Raw genomic sequence first — 13,788 nt, 5'->3', positions numbered from 1 at the left:
TTTTTTTTTTTTTTGAGAACAGGTCTTGTTGGCCTTGGCCTTGTGGCTATGCTCCTGCCCCAGCCTCCCAAGTCCTGGGATCACAGGCGTGCATCACCATGTCTGGCCTACATTTTCTCTTTTCTGTGCCCATAAAAGTAACTTTATTCTGTTAAAGTCCATTAACACACGGAACTAATCTGACACTGCCTCTTTCCAGCTTGGGTGTTTTTTTTTTTTTTAGAGAAACTCTGAGCTAGAGGAAGGAGAGAGCTACCTTCTAAAGGGGGAGATTTGGAGAAGTGTTAGTTCTGGTGGGAACTTGCTGGGTGCCTGAATGACACCTTTCCCTTCTCCAGGAGCTGAGGGAGAGCCCCCTGTGGGAGTCCAGGAGCACACCTGCCACTAGGAACTCCCTGTGAGTATTTCTAAGTCTCTTGTCAAGAATCTATGGGTTTGCAACCTGATGAGGAAGAAAGGGTTAATTTGGTCAGAAAAGGAAGAAAAAGGGTGTGTCAAATGAATATATTCTTCTTTTATTAGCAAGAATGAAAAAAATTTATTCTCCAATTTTCTAGTTTCTGGGAACAAGATCTCACCCAAGTGCTTTTTAAGAATACTGTAACAAAACATGTACTCCGACAGCAAATTAAACATTTGCCTTTTCAGTGTGAAAAGAACACACATTGAAATAGCGATCCTCCTATCTTTTCAGACAGGTAAGACTGAATTTGCTTCAAGAAGTAGAAATTAATCTGTCTTACCTAAAGAAAAGGATTTAAGACCTGATTATATTCTTTAGATTTACAAACAGTTCTTTCTTCCACGTTTTTTCCTTTTTGTGTATGAAGATGTTATTTTTTAGCTTTGGTTTTTCAGCAACATCCTGATTGTCACAGAAGTAGCCGTGAGAAAGACTGAGACGGAGTGAGGTGCAGAGAACTCACTTGACTGTAGAGTAGAATTGAGTGTCCTCCGGAGAGGAATAAAATTTGAAAACCAACCAAGCAAAGATGATTCTGTTTTATTTTTATTCTCCTTAAGAAACACGGGCAGGCCCTGAACTCTTGGGCTCAAGTGATACTCCTGCCTCAGTCTCTCGTGTCGCTGACAACAGGCATATGCCATGTTCTCCAGCTGAAGATTTCATTTTGCTTGTACTATTCTCTGTACTTTACTAGTTGCACCATCAAATTAATATCCATACAGCCACAGAATTAGACACTCTCTAATCTGCTGAAAGGCCCGTTGACACGGAGAAGGTGGGAGGCAACTTTCGATGTGTGTGTAGGCAGCTGTTGCTGAGATGGCCTTTCTCAAAGCTGTCATCCTGGTCTCCAAGCGAGCCTGCTTCCAGATTTAAAGGACACACGGCCTTCTTCTCCCAGAGGTTCGGTAGTTTGTGCTCATGCAGAGTAGTGGGTTATTGCAGCATGAAATTAAACAATAATTGTAATTGTACTTTCTTCCCCAAGGACCTTAAATACTGGAGATATTCTTTGAATGCATTTATTCAGACTTGCCTGTGGCCACTTGTGCACTTGAGCAGGGCAAGTGACAATTTAAATAGAGCTAATTTCAGCCTGTGAGCATTTAGGGGCCACGTGGGCTAATGAAACTGATTTGTAGGCTTGTCCGAAGACATTCACAGACTCATTTGTAGGCATCTGCTTTGCATAGTTCAGGAACCCGTTAGTTTAATTGATCAAGAACAACACAAACACAGTTAAATCTTATATATGTTGTGTGATCACATAGCTAATTAAAAAACACAGCTACTTTCCAGTTAGCTTACGGCATATACAGTAAGTGACTTACATGTGTATTTGGTGTTCATTTCTGTATAAAAATAATTGTAGATTGATAAAAATAAGGACAAGATGCGACTGGTATTTCATACATGTACATGCCTTTAGGTTAAGTATGGTTTCTTTTCTTCTATCATTGAAAGATTTAAAAGCAAGATTATCTAAGCAATTTTACTTTTTCCTTACAGGCTGGGAAGTTCAAATGGAGTAGACAGTAAGTTTTGATATTTCTACATTTTGTTTTGCTTTTCATTTTATTAATGATGATGTTCACTACCTTGCTAAGGCCTTCATAGTTCTTGCACTTGTATTGCTGATTTTTGTCTACTCTACAAAGTAGAAAATTCAGTAGGTATTTTCACCAGATAAAACAGTACTGACTTGTGGTTTAAAGTTTTTTGAAGTATCCATTTTTGACTATGTTTTTTTCCATTGTCTGTCTGAATGAGGGTATAACCACCAAGATCATTTCAGCCGCGTAACAATTCTTACTGTAACATTTTACATATTGCTCACTAGGAGACATTCAGAAGACTGCAGTGTGTGCATGCCTTGCCCTCTATGGTGTCCATAGGACAAATATGCCCAAATTGACTAAGAGGGCACAGACCAATGACTGGCACATGGCAGGTGCTTAATAAATATGGGTTGAGTAAATACAGCTCCTTAAGTAGCAAAGCCAGGACTGAAACTCAGCTTCATCAAAGTGAGGTGCTCATATCCTTTAAGCATTTCACACTCTTTGTCTAGAAGGGTCCTACATTCCAGGTGGGATTAGTGTGTCCCATAAATCTCCACATACACCTCTCGTATATTATTTAACAATCTGTGTTATTATAGTTCGTGTCTTTTTCTCTAATATATTTATTGCCTTTGCCTTTTTCTAGGGTGGAAACCTCATCTGATGCACATTTCTCATGCATTGCATGACCTAAATAAAGCAGGAGGTGTGTGTGTGTGCGCGTGTGTGCGCTCGCGCATATAGAATGCGTAATTGAATGATTATGAAAGGAATTCAGAAAGGGAGAGTCTTTTCTGCTGATCATACTTTTTTCCATGTACCTCAAATGGCAGTGGTATTTGATCCTTTCTGGATCTAGTACCAAGAAGCCAGAGAGATTTCTGAAACTGGGCTCATTTTGCTGCTTATCCTTCTAGGTATAAAGTAGTTGCCACCATGAGACTAAAGTTTCTCCACTTTAATTTTGATCTCATGAAATGGCAAAACTGTTGCAAAGCATTTCTCTGGAGCCTTGTAATTTGGCACGAGAGCAGATGGAAGAGAAGGAGTTAAACTTGGAGGGAGGTGTTCCTGTCACTGTCCTTGTGTAGCCAAGCAAATCTCTTGGTACCGTGTTATCCACCCCTTCCTTTGTTTCTTTGATGCACCTCGTAATGCATTTTGATCATTTTACTGTTATTTTAGGTCAGTGAAGTAGTCTGCTAATAACTTGGCATTAGCAATGCAATGCCCTTCTGTGGGTACTGCATCTTGGTCGGGAGCTCGGAGGTCCATGCTTCTGAGATGTCATGAAGTGTGATGGGTGGCTGAGTGCCTTCTGCAAGCCAGAGGTGTAATTGGTTCTGAGGAAATACATCTTGGAGGCTAATATTACCTGTCTTTCTCCAATTCCCTATATAAATATGTTTGGAGATATTACATTGATGATTGGAAGCTGTCAGGATACCCTGCACAATAATATGGTTAAAGAATATTAGGCAAGCTTTTTCAAATACCGAGGAGCCATTCTGATTAACCTGTTCAATAATAACTTTGAAGGCAATATATTCATAAGCATGTATTTATCTCCAGCCAAATAATTAAAATGTCAATCTTCTCTATAATTTCAGGGATCTCAGCATCCTTAAAAAGCCCTCAAGAGCCTCATCACCACTATTCAGGTAGGAAGCTTGTGTACACAGACAGGTCAGCTGAGCTAGATGTCTGTGCTCCTGCATTTGTGAGCAGAAACATCGGTAAAACCCATGTTCTTGATATGGCTCCCGACTTGGAAAATTGTTCACTCTCGTGGGAAGAACATTTAGAGTTCTCATCTTGACAATATCCCCAGAAAGACAGTTGTCAGGATTTGTGAGTGTTTGGATTTAAACAAAAAAGTGTTTTGGCAAGTTCTAAATTGTGAAGAAGGATGGACCTTGAGTCCTAAAAGTTCCTTGCAAGTTCTGAGTCAGAGGTCTTAAGTGTTTGAACTGAGAAAAAGACAGACGCCCAAAAGTAGTTGTTTAAGGGAAGGTTCTGTATCCCCTGTGGGCCCGCAATGAACACAACACTGATTAGATGCTAGCCCCGAAGAACAAGTTCAGCAAAGATGTTATTAAACGAAGATGTCAAGGGCCTTGACTCTCTTAAGCAACATCACTTCACAGTGCTTCAGTTGTCTTTCTTTCAGAGAGGGAGTAATTGTACTTGCCCTTCCTGAGAAGCAGTCTGCCAAAGGACTAGTTGAGAATTAAGAAGAAAACACTTTGAAATGCAAAGCAATATTACAACCAACTGGATGTGTGCCAGGAGGTGGTTTCTTGGGAGTTGTTGCTCTCAGCATCGGAGGAGATAATACATGGGCAAGTCTTTTAAAGAGTCTAAAGCTTGGGACATAAGTAAGACCTTATTGGTGAGCTATTACTGTCCATAACATATCAGGGTCATTTGTTTAGTGTCCAATAATAAGCTGCTTTATCCTGAATTCTTCCCAATAGTGAATAATATTTCAGTGGATTCCAGACTTCTCCTGCCAGGCGCTTATTACTGAGTCTTTCAGCTTGGCAGTAATCTATTATTTTGATTCCAGGTGTCAGCTTAAGAAAGATTCTAGTGAGGTCTACTGTAACTCATACTGACTCTGATCTGTTAGGATATTGCCCTCAACAGGAAAATGCAGATCGCTTGCTCCTAATTAAAATTAGTCTTCCATTCTCTCTGGGAAAAAAAAGAAGTGAACAGTAGGTGTCCCCACAGTCCACGGTGCTTTGGAAAAAGAAAGGCAGAGGATGAAGACTGTGGATTAAAATGCCATTTAAAGGAAACTTCCACACACACACAAAAGTTGGTATTGAGGAGAGTTGGAGGAGACAGTCCTTAAACGCTTACAAAATATTTCTAACTTCGGGATATCCTTCTGGTTTAAAGCACAGTTTATAATTAAAACTGTATAATGGATGATGATAATGTTTTTTGGTATTGACAAAAATAAAAGGTATTTGAAATAAAATATTTTGGTATTATATAAATATACTGAGGCGAGGCATTTCTGTAGATTCAACCCAGTGATGCAGACTTAAAATAATAATCTGTTTTTGTTTGCAGCCATTGAAAGGAATAATTTAATGAGGCTTTCTCAGACCATACCATTTATGCCAATCCAACTGTTTGGTGAGTAGATTTTTCTACCTTCTTGAGGTTATGCCAGGGTGGAGAGGGGGGTGGTGACATTTGATGAAATCAAAGGAGAAACCACGTTGCATCATTTCACTTGAAAATTTCATGTTGACCATGGTTATAGCTTCGTGAGATTCATTTCCTAAAAAGGAAACCTGTTAATGCTATGGCCAGCATTTGGGGTCAAAGCTTGGTACTGTAGAAATGGGAGGTTTAACAAGAAACCTTTGGGAAGAAAGCAGTAGTGCTGCATCTGGTATTCACTGCCTGGAGGCTGCAAGTGCATAAGAAGGAAAACAACACACCAGCCACATATAGGACAAACAGAACAAAGTGCTAGCCCCCGCTGTGGTGAAAGCCAAAGAGCATCTGAAGAGAAGGGCTTTGTATATTGCCTTTTATTTGTTTTGTTTCACATACACTAATTGCTCTTACTTCAGACTGTAAGTGTTGTTTTTTTTTTAAAGGTTGGAATAGAAAAAAAAAAAGAACAGTTTGCATTAGCCAAGGCTACAAGAGTTTCTCCATTCAACGGGATAAAACTTGAGCCAACTGACAATATAACAAGGGTCCCTACGCTGCCCTTGATCTCATTTCTCCTCACACTGTTCAGAGGGAGACCAGGTTGGCTTCTGATTGTTAATGCAGATGCCTCCCCTTCCACTTGGCTTAGCAGTGGGTTTTGCAAATCAATAGCGCTGCTCTAAATCCTCCAGGGACCAGAACTCCAAAGAGACCTTCAGTGGCAACATTTATCTTGGGTAGTAAGAATGAATATTTGAAAATATGTTACTCAGCATTCCCTAGATGTGTTTGTCGATGAGGAATTAGATATCGGAGTGAGGGAATAGGTTCCTTTCTTGGTAAATCAGTACAGTATTCCCAGTAACAGCAACAAAGCAAGCAAACAAACAACAAACTTTGAAGCAAAGGTGAAGAGAGACAATGACACAACTTGGGTAGAGGCTTTGTACAGATCGTTAGTTCTGTTATGAAGCATTAACACTCATACTGATGGAGTCCACTTTGATAAATAGTCCTCGCAGTCCAGTAGCCTAAAAGTGGAGGTGCAGAGCAATTAAGTGACATTTTGTGTCCAAAATCTTTTCAGTGGGATTGAGTTTGTATCTGAGTTCTAGTTCATTTTAGCCAAGGTTAAATACTTAATCTCTGCCACAGCCTAATGAAATGAATATCATCGTCATTTTCATTTTACTAATGAGGAAGTTGAGGATTTAAGTAATTAAGCCAAAACCATAAGGAAGGAGGAACTGTGGGCTATGACATTGATACTGTCTGACTCCAACTTCATACTAAAACCATGCATTCTCAGTGGGGCAGGATCACACCCAAAGGCGAAACAAAACAAAAAATCAAAACCAAAGGCAACCTTTTTGTTTTTCAGTCATTAAGCACAGGTGTGTACATAGCCCATAAATAGATATACAGGATATTTTAAATATTAATATGTCATGGGAAGAGCAATTAGAAAAAAATGCCTAATAAGGCTCATTGGGGGAAGGTAATGAATAACTAGGTTAATTTGTCTCCTTAGAAATATCTGTCTTTAACAAAAGACTTTGATACTGCTTTTGTTCAGTTACAGTCAATAGCAGGAATAATGTAATTCTTGGATGCTGTCTAATGCGTCATCTCTTTATCCTCTCTCCACCTTCACTAGATAGTAAATGCCATGATCCAAGTTTGTACTCTGCTCTATTCCCTGATAGTTCCATTCTCCTCTGGTCTCGGGGACAACTGAATTTATTCCCAACAGATATTTGGGGCCTCCCCACCCCTGACCCGCTGCTCTCACTGACCTCCACGCCTTCACTTCTCTGCAGTGGGAGAAGAAGTGACTGTCTACAGGTTGGAGGAGAGTTCCCCTTTGAACCTTGACAAAAGCATGTCCTCTTGGTCCCAGCATGGGAGAGCTGCGATGATCCAGGTGCTATCTCAAGAGGAGATAGATGGAGGCCTCCGCAAAGCCATGAGAGTCATCAGCACTTGGTCTGAAGATGATGTTCTTAAACCAGGACAGGTTTTCATCGTGAAGTCCTTTCTCCCCGAGGTGGTGCAGACTTGGCATGAAATCTTCCAGGAGAGTACGGTGCTTCATCTCTGCCTCCGGGTAAGCCAGGAACTCAGAGACCCAGAGCTCAAACAGACAGGTCCAAGACAGGAGATTTGGCTACATGTTTATCCAAGACCGTCATCTTTAATTATGATTCGAAGGCAGCAGTTTATGTTATTTTTGTTCTGCAGAACCTATGGTTTTGGGGTAGGAGTGTTGGAAGCCACATAAAGTTAAAATTAACTACGTGAAGGCAGCCTTTAGTAATTCCATGATCATTAATTGTTAAGTATGTGTTACTCAGCCAGGATTTTGATTGGTGCTCTTCACTTCGTAGGAAATTCAACAACAAAGAGCTGCTCAGAAACTAATATATACCTTCAATCAAGTGAAACCACAAACTATTCCTTACACCCCAAGGTAAGGAAATCTTGGCATTCTGGCCTTGCATTTTAAGTAGAAATTCCTATTAAACTTTCTCAGCCCATTAGTCATGAGGAATATAAGACCAATGGGAAAGTTACTGATGACCTTGGGGTTCTTCCATAGTTATAGGGACTGGTAAAAAGATAATTAGATGACCCAGAGGTACCTTGGCTTAAATCACTGAACTGATGTGATTGCAAAAAGCTCAGGCAGATGCTATTATGGATATTTCAATTTTGCCAAACAGACCTTGGGAGAGAATATTCTGGCAGAGAATATTTTTACCCCCCCATTAGTATTTTAAAGAAATCGGGAACTTTGTAAGAATGAATTCTTCTTTTTTCATTTGGGTTTCTCCATACATGTGTTCATTTATCAAGGCAGATCCGTACATGCGCTTAAGACAGAAGAAGCTCTATTGTTTTATTTACAAGCAACTTTACAGAGCATGGCAAGAAAAACAGGGCCCAGTATGCATAAAAGAGTTAGAACGTTTTCTTCAAGAGAAGGGGACGGGGGAGTAAGCATGGGAAAAACTCTTCCTCCATGTTTACTCCTTCTCATAGGAAGGGCAAATGCATCAGGGAAGCATAGGGTCAGAGTTAGGTGGTCTCTCTTGTTGCTGACTGTTCTGAAAGGGAAGTCCCACATTTCCTGTCTTGCGAAGGATCAATGGCCTCTGTTTCACTCAAGGTTCCTGGAGGTTTTCTTAATCTACTGCCATTCAGCTAACCAGTGGTTGACCATTGAGAAGTATATGACGGGGGAGTTCCGGAAGTACAACAACAACAGTGGAGATGAAATTGCCCCCAGCAATACCCTGGAAGAGCTGATGTTGGCTTTCTCTCACTGGACCTATGAGTATACGAGGGGAGAGCTGCTGGTTTTAGATTTGCAAGGTAATTGGTGACATAGGACTTGACACAAACATGAGGCAGAGTTCAAGGAGATCTTGCAAGAACCAGGATGGCAATGTTTAGAGTTGTCTGTTTTGCTTTGGAGGGAGGTGGAGACATTGCATGCGGAGACATTGTACACTGATGATCACGAGTACCTGCTGTGTTGTTTCCTTCTCAGCTGAGGGGGAAATATAGACAGATGATTCAAGTTTAAAAACATCTAAAATGTTCAACTACATGGAGAGTGATTTTTGTATCAATTTGCTTTTTGCTTTCTGGCCTTGCCTTAATCTTATGTTCACAATAAAACTTAGGCATACATATATACATGTTGGAAAGTTTAAGCTCTGGATATTGCCTGTGGTTTTGAGTTTATTGCCTTAACCATTTACAATTTAACTGGCCCTCTTTGCTGTGTCCCTTGATATGACAGTCTGTGAAAGTACACATTCTGTCTGTGAGAGAATGAAAGCCTTGGATCAGCACATCTGCCCACTACTGGTACACCTACCATGTGACTTATAATCCTGAAGCACAGAGTATCTCCAGCAGGGTTTCCTTGCAGGGACAGAACAAAATATGTATTAAGGTTAAAGTTTAGTCCTTGAGCTCACTGACTGGCTTTGGTTTTAAATAAAGGATTTAGCCCAGCAACTTTCATAGAAGTTATTTCATTTAATCCCAGAAACAGCACCTTGAAGTAGATACTTGGAGAATTTAGGTCTGGAAAATTTAACTAATCTGCCCAGGGGTGTACAGCTACTTAACATAGAGCCAGGAGACAGACATAAACTGGTTTGGCTAGCTGTGTTTTTTTCTTTTCACCATACTGTCTTTCATTTCTATAAGAGTTTCATACATAGAGGACATAACCATCTTATGGCTCATTTAAACAGCTTGGCCTTTTTTCTTGTCCTCTCTGACTCGCTCAACTCTCTGATTCTGGGATTCTACTCCAAAGGCTTGGAGGCTAGGGAATGTTGAGGTAACAGGTAGTCTTGGGGCATCAAGGGCAATGTCCAGGAAGATTCAAAATCACTTTGAAATTTGTCATATGCTCAAGGATATGCACTGTCTGTACTTTTAAAACTACATGTACATACTATGTCCTTTGAGATTTCCGTTGTTCACAGGGTTGGGTTATGTTTCTAAACCTCAAACACAATATTTTAGGAGGCAGTATAAACAAATTTAAATCAACCTATATGATTCAGCTTTTTCAGTCAGCAAAGACTGGATCCATATCAGCCCTGAGTGTGGCTGCTGAAGGCATCTGTTTTTGTAGCTGCAATTGGGGAAAGGCTGATTGCTTTCATGTGTACTTGACTGCTTGTGCTTTCAGTTTGGGGTTGAGTTGTTTAAAAAGCGAAAAATGGAGATGAAAAAATAACCAAAGAAAAACGTTAAGGAATTAATGATGACTCTTTAGTGTGTTTTGTATTCCACTTGAATAGGTTTTTGTTTAATGATGTTTATGTTTTGGGATTTTTATGTCTCTTAGTAATCCACAGTGACATTAAACAGAACAAATGCTGCATTAAGAGTCTTGAGGGAAAAAGGGAATGAACTTTATTCTTTTTCTGAGCAATTATGTGGATTGCAGAAATAGGCTACTCAAAATAAACTATGTCAAAACATTGACCTTCAAAGAAGGGAAAAGTGGACATGATAGAATGAACATGGTGAAATTTGAGGTACTTATCAGAGAGGTTTGGCTAGTTGGTCCTGAATTTATGATAAAACATGAATCTTATAATAATAATTATGAGCAGTTACACTACCACTAGCCCTAGCAGTTAACATTTACTAATTACAGAGGTACCTTGGTTTATTAACTTAATTCTTTCCATGATTCTGGTTGCAGGATTCATTCCACTTGAAAAGAATTGATATTGTGAACCAAGGTACCACTGTATTTATTTTGTGCCAGACATTTGGCTAAAGGATTGTGTTCATTATCATATTTAATCCAAAATCAGGTTGGAAAGAAAAATGGAAACATGGGCGGTATTAAAAAAAAAAATCTCTTAATGGGTTTAGGTTCCGTTTTTGTTGTATTTAATTCATTTGTATTTGAGCTCGTTGGAGAGGTGATGTGCTTCACCCACGTGGTGGGCATGGAGGTGGAGAGGTAGCAGCCCTTCGGAAGAGGAGCTTCAGACTTGCAAGCCTGGGGTCTGATTTCTGGCTTCTCCAGAAGAAGCTGCGTGACCTTGAATTCCATTTCTCTCATTTTTATGTGAAAATAACATTGTGCACTCAAGACATTAGGTTTAAAAAGCTGAAGAGAGACAAGTTTTTTGTTCTTTTTGAATATAGGTAGCCCTAGTAAACGTTATTTATTGCTGTGTTAGTATGAATCTCTGTGTATTTCTTTAAAATGGAGGTCAGTCTTCAAGGGTGGGAGTCCACCCTCCTTGTGTGGTCCTGCGGAGAGACCCCAGCTCGGGCCTCTGCTCCCTCCTGCTTTCATGGGAAGAAGGACTGAGGAAAACTCAGACAGACTTTTTTTCAGTCCCTTCTTCTCTCTTTGTTTTCTTCCAAGAAGATGCCAGTCATTAACCCAGGAACTACCACACCAGGCCAGGAAGCTAAGGAGTGGCGTGACCAATTTCCCATCACTTGTAATTACATTGAAGTTTTCCTGTCTTTTTCCACTTAAAAAAATCTTACATGTGATGGCCTGAATCATCATTATTATGCTTGAAATCCAACATTTAATTTTCCCAGAAATGGAAATTAAAAACAATTGTATTTTAAATTATAGTGGCGTGTAACATTTCTTTTAAGCCCGTATTTTTCAGAGAACTTTTTGCAGATACAGTATTTTGTATTCACAAAGCAGTTTCCAGGATAAATCATCATTAGGATCCACTTCTTCGTCATGAATTTCACTGCTATGAAGAAGGTGACTTCTTTGCACAGATGTAGAAGTTCTTTGATGGATCCAAAGTTGAATAAGAACAAAATGTAAATCTGAATGTTTTCATATTGTCTGCACATGAGCACTTACTCAGCGCTGGTAGAGAGACATCTTGGAGACTTTTCGATGTCAAAGTGTTCCATTTCCCTTCCATCCCCCCATCTTTTCCAGGAGACTGTGTGGACAGGAGGGTCTCTGGGGTTAGTTTTCCAGATGCTGGCGGTGGTGCTGTGGTATAATTTTTCCCCCAGTTTTTATGAGTAGATATTTGTGAGTGTTGATGTTACAGTACTGTGGCTCCTTTGGATCTCCCTCCCTCCCTCTCTCTCTCTCTGCCCCCCTCCAGAAGGCCCTTCTTCCATTTGAGGGAGCCAGAATGAGTATTTAAGCTTTGAACTGTTAGATGTGGTTTGTGTGTATTCTTTACTCTCCTCCTCTTCCTTTTTTTTTTTTTTGAGGCAGGGTCTCACTATGTAGTTGAGACTGACCTGGGACTCACTATTTAGCCCAGACTGGTCTTGAACTCACAGAGATCCTCCTGTCTCAGCTTCCCAAGTGCTGGGATTACAGGTGTGCACCACCACGCCTGGCTTCCTCTTCCTTTTCTTTCTCCTGTTTCTCCTTCTCTTTTTTTTTTTTCCTTCAGAACTGGGGATCAAATCCAGGGCCTCACACAGGCAAGTGTTTTGCAACTGGGCTACACCCCTAACTTTCATTCTTATAAGAACTTTAGGGAAATAAGATAAACAGAAAAACAATTTTACAGTAGTAGGAAAATAAAATTTCACTTCACAAGAGTCCTTTGATAGAATAAAGATAACAAAACTGGCAGTCACCATTTCTTAATTCTCTATGGTCACTTTTCTAAGCTCTGCGTGTGTGTGTGTGTGTGTGTGTGTGTGTAATAACTCATTTAATCTTCACAGTAGTGCTATAAGATAAGGCTCATTATGTCCCTCACTTCCAGATGGCAAAACTGGGTTTCAGAGAGGTTAAGGAAACTATTCAGATCACACCTAGAAAGTGATGGATCTATGAGTGGAAACTTTATCCTTTGACTTCTGTGTCTCTACTTAAAATAAACAGGAACTGATGTGATTTTCATAGACCTCCCCCCCGCCGAAAAACTTGTCTTTTCCCAATTATCACTTCCTTAGCTGCTGTATATATTCATAGCTTAAATGTACTGTGTACTTTTCTAATCCATTACCATAAAGCTCTCATTATTGCTGTAAATTGCACACTTAAAGTTAGGTCTATGATTCAACAAGTTAAGGATTTGTAGTCATCATTCTGTCTAAAGATAGTATTGGGGATATCCTTCTGTCTGTTGGCCTGTTTATTTGCTTGATGGTTAGAAAGGCAGGGTCCCTCTAAGCTGATCCTTTTTACATTTGTAATGAGAATTCAGCCTGCTCCTTTGACTTCGGGAGAGCAAAGCATTTTTAAATATTACAGTTATCCTAAGATGTTGTCTCATTGTAGTTTTGATTTGCATTTCTCTAGTAATTAGTGATGCTGAGCATCTTTCCAAGAGCTTATTGGTAATTTGTATATCTTCCTTGGAGAAATGTCTAAGGCAGTTGGGTTGTTTGGGTTACTGCTGTTCAGTTTTAGGAATTCTGTATAAATTCAAGATTTTAATCCTTTTCTGGATATATGGTTTGCTAATATTTTCTCTCATTCTATGAGTTTTTTTTTTAAAAAAAAATCTCTTAATGGCTTTTGATGCAAAAAAACTTTTAAACTTTTAAGATATCCAGTTTATTTATTTTTTTCTCTTGTTGGTTATGTACTTGGTGGCTGAGCATGTTCTGTGGACCTTGCTTGTGATATATTTAGCTTTGTTTTTTCTTTCCCTATTCAAAACCAGTGTGAAGAATTTCTAAGCCAAGAATTAGTAAAGCATTTGTGAGTAGAATTCAAGAGAGTCTGTGGATTTTGATGATAAATTATACTTTGTTTTAACCAGCCTGTAACTTAAGCTCATCATTTTCTTCAATTATGACAGATTATAAACCTTGGTGATATTAGTAATGTCTGTGACTGTTTGTAATAGATATTACAGGTATTAATATAGCACATTGGAATGTTGGCAGATACCTCAAAATACTGTTTATGTTTGTCACTTATTGGATGTTACAGTGATTAAGAGACCTGGGCTAGATCCTGTTATTTAATGTGTTAATGAGAAAGCATATGTATTACAATGTAACACTTTAAAAAGTATCTTTATGTAACTGCATTTCAATATCATTGATTTTATATATATATATATATAT

At 39.3% G+C, this 13,788-nt stretch overlaps 1 protein-coding gene across 2 annotated transcripts in view; it reads left to right on the top strand.

Moving 5' to 3' along the window:
• Positions 1-13,788, top strand: part of Trpm6 (transient receptor potential cation channel subfamily M member 6) — a 152,187-nt gene that overhangs the window by 125,499 nt on the left and 12,900 nt on the right. For both annotated transcript variants that reach the window (XM_019207732.2, XM_010625469.3), the window contains exons 30-36: positions 339-397; positions 1,976-2,001; positions 3,639-3,689; positions 5,113-5,178; positions 7,029-7,315; positions 7,596-7,678; positions 8,378-8,583. In XM_019207732.2, coding sequence (XP_019063277.1) covers positions 339-397; positions 1,976-2,001; positions 3,639-3,689; positions 5,113-5,178; positions 7,029-7,315; positions 7,596-7,678; positions 8,378-8,583 — 778 coding nt within the window. The remainder of the gene's footprint in view (positions 1-338; positions 398-1,975; positions 2,002-3,638; positions 3,690-5,112; positions 5,179-7,028; positions 7,316-7,595; positions 7,679-8,377; positions 8,584-13,788) is intronic.

This window comes from Fukomys damarensis, unplaced genomic scaffold (assembly GCF_012274545.1).
Source record: "Fukomys damarensis isolate Sample0158 unplaced genomic scaffold, DMR_v1.0_HiC HiC_scaffold_31, whole genome shotgun sequence".
In the NCBI taxonomy this organism is placed as follows: Eukaryota; Metazoa; Chordata; class Mammalia; order Rodentia; family Bathyergidae; genus Fukomys; species Fukomys damarensis.
This window is presented reverse-complemented; position numbering and strand designations above follow the sequence as displayed.